The sequence below is a fragment of the Rhinoraja longicauda genome, chromosome 20, assembly GCF_053455715.1.
Source record: "Rhinoraja longicauda isolate Sanriku21f chromosome 20, sRhiLon1.1, whole genome shotgun sequence".
Lineage (NCBI taxonomy): Eukaryota > Metazoa > Chordata > Chondrichthyes > Rajiformes > Arhynchobatidae > Rhinoraja > Rhinoraja longicauda.
The window spans coordinates 27,879,545-27,895,306 of NC_135972.1; the positions used below are offsets into that span (position 1 = coordinate 27,879,545).

General features: G+C 42.3%; 1 protein-coding gene across 1 annotated transcript in view; it reads left to right on the plus strand.

The window, feature by feature from the left end:
- Positions 1-704: 704 nt before the first annotated feature.
- LOC144603681 (protein NEL-like) overlaps positions 705-15,762 on the plus strand; it is a 230,010-nt gene continuing 214,952 nt past the window's right edge. The window contains exons 1-2 of the mRNA XM_078417297.1: positions 705-1,382; positions 2,475-2,603. Coding sequence (XP_078273423.1) covers positions 1,331-1,382; positions 2,475-2,603 — 181 coding nt within the window. The 5' untranslated portion in view covers positions 705-1,330. The remainder of the gene's footprint in view (positions 1,383-2,474; positions 2,604-15,762) is intronic.

Sequence of the window (15,762 nt, forward strand, 5' to 3'; positions counted from 1 at the left end):
ATCAAAATCGATTCCACAAAATGCAATAAAAAATGATTTTGTCTTTTCAAGTTTGCAAGAGTTATAGACCGCACATCTTATGTGTACACCTACTTGATTCGAAATGAATATAGATGTGAATCATACACATTTGGGGAAATAATTTTCAGCTGTTATCACTAATGCCTACAGAAATACGTTTTATCCAAAGAGAATAGAACTATAATCTCAAGCCGTGTCATTTTGCAATAAGAACCGCTTCACCAACATGGTGTTTATTTTAAGAAATGCAAGCCATGCCTTGCAAAATGCCCACTTTATCACGATTTTCAATGGCAAGCGAGATTGACACCGTAGATAAGGTGTAGATTTATTCCCAAGTAAATTAAGTTCCCTCCCCAGTTGCCTGCTGAGAGATATTTGCATTCGTTGTGCACGAAAGAGCGTGCAAGGCAACTTTCATTTACTTTTTTTTTCTCCGAGTTAGATTGCCTTTTGTTATTATGTTTCTGCTCTAACTTATTGCTGATAATAACTCGCAGGCAGAAAAAAAAACCCATAATAGAATTTGATGCAGGCAACAAAAAAAAAATCATAACCTATTGGAGCCACAGACATTCCCGGTCGGTTTTCGAAATGCTTTGCATTACAATGTGTATGAGAAGAAAAGCTTGCATTTATATGGTGTTTTTAATGTTTCATTCCGAATTCCCAGAGCATTTCACAGCCAATCCGTTTTGGAAGGATAGCCCCTTCCTACTGCCCAGCTAATTTGAGCATCGGGGCGGATTAGGACCACTTAATGCGCCCGAGGCACTGGAGCCGGATACATTTACAGAGGTCTGTCCTGCATTTGCTCGGTAGAGGAGATTTTCGTCCCTGTAAGAAACCCACAAGGAGCTGTAAGTCGCCCTGAACTGCCAACTGCGTGCGAGTGAGTGAGAGAGAGAGTGCGTGCGCGTTGCAAAAGGTGCAGAGTCTCCAGATAACGCTGGGGGAGAAAAAGGACGTCTCTCTTCAGCTTCCCGGACATTGAAACACACCCTCTCATTCTCCAGCGCTGCCTCTGCCTCTGCCTCTCTACCAAAAGCCCCAGCTATCAAACTCTCTCTCTCTCTCTCTAGACCTCCCTCTTCGTTTACTGTGGGACTGGCGGTACTGTGAAGTCAGGGCTAAGTATGTTCTGCAGCTTGACGATGCGACTCACTCTGTCTACGCTGTGGGCTGTTTGATCTTCAGCAGATTTCATCCCGTCTCTGTTCCACTTTTGAGCTGCCGTCACCGAAGTGAAAGCGCACGGATATTATGGACTAGGAGGGCTTGTTTTACCTCCCCCCCCCCCTGCTACACAATGGCATTCACGATCTTCAGCACGGTCCTTGCACTTGTTCACATCACTCCAGGTAATGTCGTCAGTTTCCCCGCGGCAACCCAAAAAAATCTTAACAGCCTGTTGTAAAGTGACAGGGGATTGGGGCATACATTGCATAAGCAAAAGTCTTATCATCTTACCATTTGAACGCCTGTTGAGAGACAAGGATTTTTTTTAACCACTTTATAGGTGGACAAGGCTAATATTGTATTAATTAACCAGATGGCTAAGACTATGTATGATAAAGGCGTTGGGTTGGTGGCGAGGCGTTGAGATTCCATAGATAAACCAGGTATTTGACAATAAATAAAGACTTTAACATTGTACGGGCGAACAGGGGGTTTAATGCTAGGCAGGCGAGCAAGCGACTGAGCACAAGGTGTTTGGCGTCCGCTTGCTGGACAAGCAGTTTCAGATCCCATCCCTGTAGATTGTCACCACTACGCGCACTCTATATAAAAACAGTGTTTCACATCCACGGGATGGACGCGAGGAATAAGCTTCTCGGCAGTGGACCAGTGCTTTAACACAGTGCAGATCAGCGGCGATCTGAATACACTGGCATAGTATCATTTAAATGAAAGATGGATTTAATATCCCGTGGATGAATGAGAGGCTTAGCCTAGTCTGGATATACCAGGGATCTGACATCCTGTAACAGATTAGCATTATGTGGATTCAACATTGCTGAAAGAAGGGTTTAACATCGTGTAGATAGATCAACCCGCTTCTAACATCCCGCAGAAGATTCAATCCAAGAACGATTTCAACCCAGAGTCATCCCCTAGTTAACCGCAGGTACTTTTGTGGCAACGCGTGCCCACGTTAGAATATTGGCAGGCGAGCAATTTGAAGTAGATGACTGGAATATAATCCCGAGTTCAATGTAAATACATTAAAAAATAAACTGCTGCTGTATACGTTTTGAGCCGCGCTTGCTTTACTTCCCACCGCTCATTAGATCTTTGCACCACGTATATTTAATGCAAACACCGCGGGTGGATGGATGGACGCCGTGTCATTTTAAGAGCGAGAATTGTGCGCTTTTAATTTGCACGCTTGTGTTTTTTTGTTGTCATTCGGTTCGGTGGTGAAAGTCCAGTAACATCCCGGTGGATATCAGTTTTAGGATTCGGTGTGGATCCAGCCCTGGAAATCGACCTCTTCTCTGCTTTGGAACTGGATGGGTCCACAGAGGGAATCGTGCAAGTCCAGGGACATCACAATGAAAGCAGAGCCTTCTTATTCCGAGGTAACCCCGCTGGGCGACAGCCCCTCTAACAAACCTTGGTCGGGCGAGAATCCAAACTGAAATGACCTACCTGATAGTTCAAACGACTGGGCCAGGAGAAGTGCGAACGCGGAAGGGAATGTGGGGCGAATTGGGGACATGTTGGGGATTCGAACCCGGCACGGGGAAAGCACACACTGATTGAGATAGTCACTGGGTTTCACTGTTCACCCGCCTGCAAGTTAAACCTGCTGTTTGCATGAAATTACAAAGTAGAACCCCCCCTCCGTGGTTTGATGAAATGTACCGATGCTAATGTGAAAACTTACTGAACGACAGATCAACACTTTAAAATAGGCTTACTGTGATAAATCAATTTATCATATGATAAATCAAACGGCAGGAAGGGTTGATAACCCACTTTCTTTACCCGTATCACACAAAACATCCGCGGCAGTCGGTGAACCTAAAGAAATGTATGGCAAACAAAAAATAGATTTAAAATATTCTCTTAACTGGAACTAAGTAAGACCAATGGAACAAGGCGCGTTGATAAGACCTTCCTGGTAAATGTGTACAAAGTCCAGTAAATATTCAATAGATTTTCAAGAGTGCTTTCATTCTGTTCTGCTTGTGACTTAAACATAATGGGATTGGGTACAATGATGGTATGTTTTTTTCTCTCAGAGGGCAGATGCTGGGTTTATAAATATTTGTATCGTAGCTTCAATGCTCAAAACAACTCAAAGGTTATTACTGTTTAGGATTTTACTGTGCACACATTGGCTGTTGTGTCAACATCAGGGAGATGGTTGTTCTTCAGAGGTATTAGATTAGCCATAGGATGGCTTTGGAATGTCCCCATGATGTAGCGGAAACAACACAACGATCCTTCTTTAATAGAATAGGCACATCTAGGAGTATCCCATACAATCTTGATAAGTAAGGGATCCAAGCAAGGATTTGATTTTCATTAGGATTTTGAGCTGTGCAAGCCATTTTTTGAACATCACATACTGATGGCTTACCACTATCCAATTCTGTTTGATAATGTCCTCGTGAAACACTCTTCACTGTTCACCATGTCCAAGGCATTATGTAAATGCAAGTCATGGTAAGGTAATGGCCTTGCATTTTCAGCACAGATGTGATATCACAAACGCTAAACAAGCAGCTAATCTGAACAATCATGCATTCAAGTTACTTGGAATACCGAATAAACATGTCTATGCAATAAAATCACAAACAAATCCTCTTATCAGTTGTGCACAAAAAAATGATCATGGGCTCTTTTGAAAAGTTAATTCTTCGAATGTGATTGTTGTTGGCAAAGCCAATTTATTGCCCAATCCTAGTTGCTCTTGCAAAGATAGCAGGGGGGATTTGGGTCAGGGGGATGGAAAATCACAATCATGCAAATCTATAGGTCAACAATCCAAACCCAATAGCATTGATCCATTATAGAGGCCAATAAAGAGGCACTTAAACTAATCCAATCATTCCTCTTGGTCTGTAGCATTAAGAGCTGCCAGCACATCAACTATGGGTGATTATTCACAAAATGCTGGAGTAACTCAGCAGGTCAGGCAGCATCTCAGGAGAGAAGGAATGGGTGACGTTTCGGGTCGAGACCCTTCTTCAGGCTGAAGAAGGTTCTCGACCCGAAACGTCACCCATTCCTTCTCTCCTGAGATGCTGCCTGATCTGCTGAGTTACTCCAGCATTTTGTGAATAAATACCTTCGATTTGTATCAGCATCTGCAGTTATTTTCTTACACTAACTATGGGTGATGGAAGGTAGTCATGAGGGGTGGGAGAAGTCTGGGATTACAAATGGGGAAGGTAGTGGCCTTGTGGCAGCAATCATATGATGCACTGTCAGCTTTGGCTTGTGTGGATTTAAGGTGGGGTCTGGAAATGTGCTCCTCCCGGCTTCATGTTGAAGCATGTTTATTTTTAAACATGGAGTTTGCTTAGTCTAGGATATAGTGGCCCCTTTAAAGGCTAAATTGAGACATTTTTGGTGGCTAATCCAGATGTCAGGAGATAGGCACTTTATTTGTTGCAGGTATGATGACAATTTTCTACTTATGGTCTATGGCTGCAATGATTTCAGACTCCTGGCTCCCATATTAAAGGCTCAGGAGGCAATTAAGCACTTGAAAACGGGTGCAGTAGTGAATATATTTTAAAGCCATCTTGAAATTAGTCACAATGGAATTATTGGAAGAAGAGCCTTGACCCAAAACTTCACCCATTCCTTCTCGGCAGTGAGGCTGCCTGTTCCGCAGAGTTACTCCAGCTTTTTGTGTCTATCTTCGGTTTAAACCAGTATCTGCAGTTCCCTCCTACACATTCTACTTCTTCTTATTAAATTTATGTCAGTAGAGCTTGTCAGTATAGGAGCTTCTCAGAGTTTATCAGGGTCAATATAGGGGTGAATTTTCTACATCATCAGAATCTATCATGTGGGGTCAAAACAGAAAATACTTGGTGATTCAGGTAGCATCTCAGAGAGAAACAGAGTTAATGTTTCAGGTCAATAACCTTTCATTAGTTCTGATAAAAACATTGATATCAAATGTTCACTCTGTTTCCCCCTCCAAAGATGCTGCCCAACTCGCTGAATACTTCCATCATTTTCTGTTTATATTTCAGAGTTTCAACATCTTTTGGTGTACTGTGTGGGATTCTGTCAAGCAAAGAAAGGCAAAAAGATTTCTATAATTAAAACGTTATACTCTTTACACAAAATGCACTTACTGTACAATACGTTATTGTATGGATTAATACACCAGCCATTATTCACACAGCAATATCCTGCAGCGATCATACAGCAAATGATCAATTTGCGAGAAGGTTGTTGGTGATTGCCAAGGGTATAGACAATAGGTGCAGGAGGAGCCCATTCGGCCCTTCCAGCCAGCACTGCCATTCAATGTGATCATGGCTGATCATTCTCAATCAGTACCCTGTTCCTGCCTTCTCCCCATACCCCCTGACTCCGCTATCCTTAAGAGCTCTTTCTAGCTCTCTCTTGAATGCATTCAGAGAATTGGCCTCCACTGCCTTCTGATGCAGAGAATTCCACAGGTTCACAACTCTCTGACTGAAAAAGTTTTTGATATATTTGAAATATATATTTGAGTAGGTTTAGTGATTGCTAAGTTTGACCAAAGAAGAGGGTGAATGTCAGTTCAGTTCAGTTTCAGTTTAGTTTATTGTCACGTGTACCGAGGTACAGTGAAAAGCTTGCTGCGTTCTAACCAGTCAGCAGAAAGACTATACATGATTACAATCAATCTATTTACAGTGTATAGATACATGATAAGGGTATCTCTATTGACCTCTAATCTTACGTATTGTTTGATGGACTGGGTCATTTCCGAATGTAACATCTTTTTATTCTGCTGTCCTTGACAATGTGCTTGAGCCCCAGAATGTGGCTTGAAACTCTCAATGCAGAGGTGAGCATGACACTGACTGAACGAAAAGGACTATTGAATTGAAGAAACACATCCTAACATTTATGGTTTATTTTGTCTCTTCTCCCCCCCTAGATTCATGGGGGTGCTTTGAACAGAAAGTAATGCTTTAACAACATGTCCCTAAATGAAACGTCACCCATTCCTTCTCTCTTCAGATGCTGCCTGACCCGTTGAGTTACTCCAGCATTTTATGTCTACATTCGATTTAAACCAGCATCTGCAGTTTTATTTCCTATACATCCCTAAATGATATTTTCACATGCCAATATTTTCACTATTTGGAACATAAAGCTCTGAACAACATCTCAAGTATTTCTCAATTCCAGCAGCCAGCGATTAGAATTGACAGCTGGACTCTTCAGCTGCTGTATTGATGGCCAAGTATTGTTGAAAGCAATTTTCAATCTCACTGAAAACTGAACAAGCAGCCCACTCCTCTGAAAGAGGTGGGGTGGTGTGCTTATTGCTTGCTTAAATATTCCCATCTGAAGTGGATCCAGCAACTCTTGTACTCCCAAGATAGTTTAGACCACAGACAGCCTATTCTCGGCCTTGTCCTGAGATCACTTTAACCCAGGTCAACCTGCCAGAAGTCGAGCATGGGACAGTGCATATTCCACCTCGGTATGGCTCAAACTACTCATCTATATTTCTCATATGGCATGGAAGGAGTCTTTTTGGTCACTTGACTCTATACTGACTCTCAAAGCATTCCTCGCTGATACAAGCAGGCACATCCCCCCTTCCCCTCATAAACCCACAACTTCCTATTTGTTTGATCAGTTTAGTTTAGTTTAGAGATACAGCATGGAATCAGGCCCTGCGGCCCATCGAGTCCATGCCAACCATTAATCACCCATTTGCATAATTTTCTATCTTATCCCACTTTTGCATCTATTCCCTACGCACTAAGGGCAATTTACTGAGGCTGATTAACCTACAAATCTGCAGGTCTTTGGGATGTGGGAGGATGTCACAGGGAGAATGTGAAAACTTTGCACAGACAGCACCCGAGGTCGGGAACGAACCCTTGTCTGTGGCTCCGTGAGGCAGTGGCTCTCCCAGTTGCACCACTGTGCCATCCTTTCCTTCAACAGGACTCTTTGGCTGCTTTTGTATTGTTTTAGTTTCCTTATAAGGATTATTTTGATATTGGTTTATTATTGTCATGTGTGCCAAGATGCAGTGGAAAAACATTGTTTGCATGCTATCCAGTCAAACAATGCTGTACATGAGTACAGTCAAAACATATGCATGTACAAAAGTAGTACAAAGCGAAACATACTAGAGTGAAGAATATAGTGCTACAACATTATAATATTACAGTTACAGAGAAAAGTTCAAGGTCCATTGTGCGATCAGTTGGAAGATCAGGACTACACCCTAATTTATGCGAAAACTGTTTAGTAGTCAAATAACAACAGGGAAGAAACTGTTCCGGAATCCAATAGTATGTGCTTATAAGATTTTGTATCTCTGCTTGAAAAGAGAGGGGAGAAAAGGGAATGACCAGGATGAAACTTGTCTGAATATGCTGGCTGCTTTCTTAAGGCACGGATTCAATGCTGGGGAGGTTGGTTGGTGTGATGGACTGAGCTAAATCCACAATTCTCTGCTGTTTGTTGTGGTCTTGGGCAGAGCTGTTGCCAAACCAAGCTGTGATGCATCCCCATAGTACTATTTCTACAGTGCATCTGTAGAAGTTGGTTAGAGTCATTGGAAACATGTTTAATTTTCTGAGTAGATACAATGCTGTTCTTTCTCGGTCATGTGCATAGCTCAGGACAAATGCTCAGAGTCAGTACAGTTTAATTGTCATATGTACTGAAATGGAACAATAAAATACTTACCTGCCACAGCATAACAGGTCTGTAAACACAGTACTTATTAGACAAATTGTTAGTGAAACTTGCTCTCAACCATCTCAGTTTCAGCACCATCGATGTTGATTGGGGTGTGTACTCCACCAGGATTTCAGATGAGCTCCTTCATTTTGCTAAGATCGCAAAAGAGATTGTTGTCTTGACAGCATGTTACCAAGCTCTCTATCTCCTCCCCATATCCCATCTCATTATTAATATCCCATTATTAATAACTTCATAGTTAATGATCCTGCCCATTGCGGCGATGCCATCTGCAAACTTGTAAATGGAGTTAGAGTGGAATTTAGTTACACGCTCTTGATTGTATAGTGAATAAATTTAAGGGGCTGAGAACACATTCATATGGGGCACTGGTGTTGAGGTTTATTGTGGAGTATATTTTGGCACCTACCCACATGGATTGGGGTCTGTGGTTCAGAAAGTCAAAGATCGAGTGGCAGAGGGGTTGCTGATTCTTAGGTCCAGAAATTTGAAGATGAATTTGGTTGGGATTATGGTGTTGAAGGCAGAACTATAATCAATAAATAGGAGTCTGATTATGGGATGCACATGGACTTTAAAAATGAAACATATGGCTTACGATTAGAATCAACTGGTTACATCATGACACTGCCTCTCAAGCATATGAAACAAATTGATGGCTTCTGCTTGCCAAAATGATTTGTAGAAATGGCTTTTATTTAATACCTATAGGTTCTGCAAGAACAAAAAAGTATAATTCACTATAAAAGGCACTGAAGTATTTGATTAAGGTCTTGTACCTATTACACCTTTCAAGTTGCATCAAGAAAGCATTCAGGAGGTTTTGAATACTGGCTCAAAGACTTTTATGCTGATATGAATGGTTAGAGATTGAACTCCATTTTTGCTCATGCCATGAAAATTAAATTATTCAAGTGTTGCACTGGCATTGTTTTTTTCATATGCCAGTGCAAAAATGTATTTAATATCCTGCGAATTGAATCTTTCTTTGCCTATATTTCACCTTGTGAGATGGGAAAAAAAAAGATAGAATGCAGTTTTCTAAGTGCTTTGTGAACAAAGCCACAATCTCCCTTCAAGGGAATCGAGTCACGTGAGCTGCAATGTGTTGGAGCATCTTGATAATGCCAGCCTTCTGCTGCCTGGCCTTTAGTTCTCATTTGGTTCCAGGGAAAGGGATCTTATAATTTTCAGCATCTGTGGAAGGAGGTGGACAGACAACATTTCAGGTTGAAACACTTCTTCAGACTGATGGTGTAGAGGGGAGACCACTGGTGTAAAAAGGAGATGGGAAGGGGTGAGGCAAGAGCAATGAAATGATAGACATAAAATTCTGGAGTAAAACTCAGTGGGTGAGACAGCATCTCTGGAGAAAAGGAATAGGTGACGTTTAGGGTCGAGACCCTTCTTCAGCTGAGATACTCCAACATTTTGTGTCTATACACCTATTACTTGCCCTCTTCTCTTCTACCAGCTATCTCCTCTTTACTCAATTAGTCTGAAGAAGGGTCCCAACCTGAAACATCGACTGTCCATTTCCGTTTGAGGAAGCTGAGTTTCTCCAGCAGTTTGTTTTTTGCCCAAGATTCCAGCATCCGCAGCTATCCGCAGCATCCCTTTAACATTGTGCTATCTAATGTTTTCCTATAACTCCTTAAATGTTCCAACTAAATTAGCTCTTTGACTCGGTCACAAGAAGGGTCCTGACATGAAATGTCACCTATCCATGTTCTCCAGAGATGCTGGCTGACCCACTGAGACACTCCAGCACTTTTCTAAAATTAGTTCTGCATCTCCATTTTAAATTTCACCTACCTATCCTTATGTGTTTCATACCTGACCATCTTTGTTCTCAGGGAGTTCATTATTAGGATATCCACTGTTAACTACATTTCTGAGTTTTGTGTCACATGCAGACTTTGAAATTATGTAGCATTTTTATTCAAATGTGTAGTGATTCCACCACCCACCATGGGAGGGCAGCACTATACATCCTCCAACCTGAAAATAACATTCAAATTTGAAACTCTGCCAATTTTGAACTCATACAACCACAGTCCAATTGGTTCAATCCCAGGACTATTTGTGCTGCGCAGCTTAAAATTCGGTAAATCATTTGAATAAGTTAATAAAACCATATACACAACAGTCTGAAGTCTGAAGAAGGGTCCCGACCCGAATCATCACCTATCCTTTATCTCCAGAGATGCTGCCTGACCCATTGTTGTGTTACTCCAGCACTTTGCAACTACACAATAGTCTTATTGCCTTAATTAAGCATCCCCATTGAGAGAGAATTCAAGGAAGTTTGTTAAAGACGATTTGACATTAAAATATTTGATGGTGCCTATCATTTACCAATTCATTTTTCTCCAGTGCTGCTGATACTTGACCCGGATTAATTCTTCTCTACGTTTCCACTGACTTTATACTAATTAACTTGTAATTGGCAGATTAAACAATCGCCTTTCTGGCATCTAAAGGGAATCAGAAGATTGTCAGGAGAGCCTCTGCAATTACCACTCTCCAGTATCCAGGATGGATTTTGTGGAGTTTGTTGGTCTTCTGCTTTGAATGCCGCCTAACTTTTTAATCACCTCATTTTGTTTATATCTTTATTCTGACCAGCATGACCGACATCTTTCCCCTAAGTGTTGCATTGACGGCAGTCTCTTCAGTGAAAGATGTGACCTATTCATTTAATTACAGCCACGCCCTCTGATCATGCAAGACAGATCATCTCCCTTTTGCTCCTTAATCTCCTGGCCCTTCCTCTGATTATCTGTTTAATATTTATTTCTATTTAAAGTACTTCTTGGTTCTCTTTGGCCTTCTCTTGTATTTGGGGTAATTAGCTTAATTCTTCACTGAATCTTGAGCCTAACATTTATCACAATCCTTTTTCTGTTTCATTTTAATCTCTGTTCCTTTAATCATACTGGAGGGATTATCTGGTTGGAAACTGAATCATTTACATTTTATGTGTCTGTATTTTATTTCAATTCACTTGGACTAAATAGCTAGTCAAAGAGCCATACAGCACAGAAGCAGGCCCTAAGACCATACTTGCCCATACTGACCAAGATGCCCCACCTACACTCGCAACATCTGTCGATATTTGGCCCATATCCCTCTAAACCTTTCCCATCCATGTAGTTATACAAAAAAACATTTAAATGTTGTTAATGTGGCTGCCTCAACTACCTCTTCTGGCAGCTCGTTCCATACACTCACCACCCTGGGTCTGTGGTGAAAAAGTTTTCTTTGACTTGATAGCACGCAACAAAAAGCTTTTCACTGTATCTTGGTATTCCTGACAATAATAAACTAAACTAAACTTAACTAAACTCCTCTCACCTTAAATCTATGTCCTCTGCTTCTTGATTCCCTAACTCTGGGTAAAAGATTCTGTGCATTCACCCTATCTATTGCTATCTTGATCTTATGGACCTCTTTAAGATCATCCCTCACCCTCCTGTGCTCCAATAAATAAAGTCCTAGTCTGCCCAACATTCCCCTTTAACTTAGGCCCTCAAGTTCTGGCAACATCTTCATAAAACTTCTCTGCACTCTTTCCAGCTTAACAACATCCTCCTACAGCAGGGTGACTAAAAACTGAACACACTCCAAAGGCAGTGTCCCCAATGTCTTGTCCAACTCAATGGTTCAAAGGTGCTTTTATTGTCACATGTGCAAACGCACAGTGAAATTCCTTTCTTACATGCAGTTCACTAGAACTTAACAGTGTCAAGTTAGGAACAGGGGACGTACAAAGGGATCTGGGTGTCCTAGTGCATCAGTCACTGAAAGGAAGCATGCAGGTACAGCAGGCAGTGAAGAAAGCCAATGGAATGTTGGCCTTTATAACAAGAGGAGTTGAGTATAGGAGCAAAGAGGTCCTTCTGCAGTTGTACAGGGCCCTAGTGAGACCGCACCTGGAGTACTGTGTGCAGTTTTGGTCTCCAAATTTGAGGAAGGATATTCTTGCTATTGAGGGCGTGCAGCGTAGGTTTACTAGGTTAATTCCCGGAATGGCGGGACTATCATATGTTGAAAGACTGGAGCGACTAGGCTTGTATACACTGGAATTTAGAAGGATGAGAGGAGATCTTATCGAAACATATAAGATTATTAAGGGGTTGGACATGTTAGAGGCAGGAAACATGTTCCCAATGTTGGGGGAGTCCAGAACAAGGGGCCACAGTTTAAGAATAAGGGGTAGGCCATTTAGAACTGAGATGAGGAAAAACTTTTTCAGTCAGAGAGTTGTGAATCTGAGGAATTCTCTGCCTCAGAAGGCAGTGGAGGCCAATTCTCTGAATGCATTCAGGAGAGAGCTGGATAGAGCTCTTAAGGATAGCGGAGTCAGGGGGTATGGGGAGAAGGCAGGAACGGGGTACTGATTGAGAATGATCAGCCATGATCACATTGAATGGTGGTGCTGGCCCGAAGGGCTGACTGGCCTCCTCCTGCACCTATTGTCAATTGTCTATAATATTGCCACACCTAAGCACAATCCCCGTTGAGCAAAGTGTACAGAAATGGTCCACTGACCCTGCATGCAAGAGGCGCCATGTTTTGCCGCCATTTTCCAAGTCCAGTCTCTGGTCCAGGTCTAATGAGTGGTGCTTGATCCTGGCAAGCCCCAGGATGCTGCAGGGCCTCCAGCACCCCTGTCCTTGGACCTGTGGATCGTCCTGTGAACTGACGACCCTCTTTGTTCATTCTCCCCCACCCCGCACCCCTTCTCCTTCCCTCTTGCGGCCGACCCGTCCCTCCTCTTGTAACATAACATCACAACTTCTATACTCCAGCTCCTATAGCAATCAACTAAAATTAGCCATTATTCAGTTGAGAATTTCCATATTTGCTTTTTTTCCTCTCTTTTTATTGCCACAGTTACTCCAAACATAATGCAGTAAAGATCTAAATTTCCTGTATCACAAAAGCATGTTTTGCTTGCTCAGGAACTGAGTTAAGAAAATCCCGATGTTTATTACGTATACATTACAAACAAGAGGGTAAGCATGGAGAAATTAGGATCACTCAGGAATAAAGAGGGAATTTGTGCTTGGAGTCAGGATGGAGGCGATGTACTAAACAAATGCTATGCATCTGTGTTCACCAAGGAGAAGGACATGGAGGATAATGAGATCAGTGTTGAGTTTACTAATCTGCAAGGGCAGTTTGAGATCAAAAAGGAGGTTGTGTTGGGATACTTGAAGAAAAATTAAGATGAATAGATCCCAGGGCCTGATGGCATCCATCCCAGGTTATTGGAAGAGGCAAGAGAGGAGATTTCACAGGCCTTGTCAAAGATCTTTGCAAGATGTTTAGCCGCAGGCAAGGTCCCAGAGGACTGTAGAGTAGCCAATGTTTTCCTTTTGTTTAAAAAGGGAAATAGATATAATCCAGTGTATTAAATTCCGGTGATCCTCACATCAGTACTACAGATACCGTGGGAGAGGATTTTTCTAGTTACGATTCACTCCCATTTAAAAGGGGCCCTTAGTTCAATCCATCTCTACTTCCTTCCTCAGTGGACTGGAAGCGATCGGAGCACAAACATTCTCTTGCACTCATTTCAACTATTTCCATCTCCCATCCCTCTTTGCAGCACTAGTGTCTCTGTCAGCTTGAAGATAATTGAAGCTCCCCAATATCGCCAATGTAAAGGTCTTGAATCTTTTCATAAATTGCCTTCAGTGTTAAGGGGTACATAACTGTAGCACAATAGCGTTTCCTTTATTCATTAATTATAACCAAACAGACCATCTTTGAAACTGAAATTGAATTTCTTCTTTCTAGTGCCATAATAGTATCTCTGATCAATACTACCACCTAAGACAGTCATCCCTATGTTTTATAAGAAAATCACTGCAGATGCTGGTACAAATCGATTTATTCACAAAATGCTGGAGTAACTCAGCAGGTCAGGCAGCATCTCGGGAGAGAAGGAATGGGTGACTTTTCGGGTCGAGACCCTTCTTCAGACTGATGTCAGGGGGGCGGGACAAAGGAAGGATATAGGTGGAGACAGGAAGATAGAGGGAGATCTGGGAAGGAGGAGGGGAAGGGAGGGACAGAGGAACTATCTAAAGTTGGAGAAGTCGATGTTCATCCCACTATGTTCTACAGTACACATTGCCCTGCGTACATGGTGGTTCGGAATATTAACTGCCTGTCCCTTTCCTTACTTCAGTCAGGGTTTTGTTATTGTGTAGGAAGGAACTGCAGATGCTGGTTTACACCGAAGATAGACCCAAAATGCTGGAGTAACTCAGCTGGTCAGGCAGCATCTCTGGAGAAAAGAAACAGGTGACGTTTTGAGTTGCGATGCTTCTTCAGACTGAGAGTCAGGGGAGAGCGAAACTAGAGGTATCCTCTAGAGGTATCTAGAGGCTTTGGTCTTGCCATTCCGTCATCATTCCTTCAGCTGCAGGTGCCTGCTGTTCACCAAGCTTGTCTACCAAGTTTTTTCAATTTTATTCACATAAGCTCTAGACCAGTTTCATCCTGTTCCCCATTGTCCACCACCTACATCCTTCTTCCTGTCTATTTTTAAATGACACTTTTTTTCTCATCTTCTTCACATCTTACCTACTGCCTCCCCTTTAACCAAATTAATTTAACCCCCCCACCCCTTATAAAACACTAGGTTAACACTAAGTGGTGTCTTTGAAGATGCCATGTTGAGGATGTACCTTGTTCATCTTCTACATGTTCCTCTTACCCTATGTCTGATCTCCTTTGTGACACTATTATTACAAGTTGGTTAGTTCCATCCCAACAATGGCGTTTTGTAAGTAATTCATTGGAATTATCATTTCAGTTGGGGAGAGAACAATAGCCGATCAATCATCAGCTTTAAACTTGTAGAATTTTATTTTTCTTTGAAGTCAATGTTGGGTGGTGTTTATAAGAGTTTATGTCTTAGCCTTATGTCAAAATATTATTGTCTTAACACAACGGGGATAATAATTAAGATAAGATATCCCTTCTTTGGAGCCACAAAGTACTGGAGTAACTCCATGGGTCAAGCAGCATCTCTGGAGAACATGGATAGGTAACATTTTGGATCAGGACCCCTTCAAAATAATTGAGGAGGAGGGGGGGGGGGGGGGGGGTTGGAAAGATGGAAGAGAGGAGGGGCAGGATAAAGTCTGTCGAGTGATAGGTGGATATATGTGAGAGAAGTTTTTGAAAGGCAGATAGTTTGTTCAACACCAGAGATAAAAAAGACAAAAAGTGTGAAATAAGGATGGAGAGTTGTGAATTGTGAAGCCAGTGAAAGGAATGTAGATGGAAGGGGAGAGAGAAGGGACAAATTGGTGCAAGTCCCCCAGGCGGGGTACAAGGAAGAGAGGGGCAGAAAAAAGGGGGTGGAAGAAGGGGGGTGGGTTTGTAAGTTAGTTCCTTAAATTTGGAGAATTCAGTGTTCATACCAAAAGGTTGTAAGATACCTGAGTGAAATATGAGGTGCTTCTACTCCATTTTGTGTGAGGCCTCACTCTGGCAGTAGAGGAGGCCCGGGACAGAGAAGTTTGTATGGGAAAGGAAGTTAAAATGGTTAGCAAACAGGAGATCCAGCAGACCTTGGCCAATGAAGTGTTCGGCAAAACTACCCCCCTCCTCTGTATCCACTTATCACTTGCCAGGCTTTGTCCTGCCTCGACCTCTCTTCCAGTGTGTCTCCCACCCTCCACAAACCACAATCATTCTGAGGAAGGGTCCTGATCCGAAACGTCACCTATCCACCTGACCCCTGAGTTAATCCAGCACTTTGTGTCTTTTTTTGTAAACCGGCACCTGCAGTTCCTTGTCTCT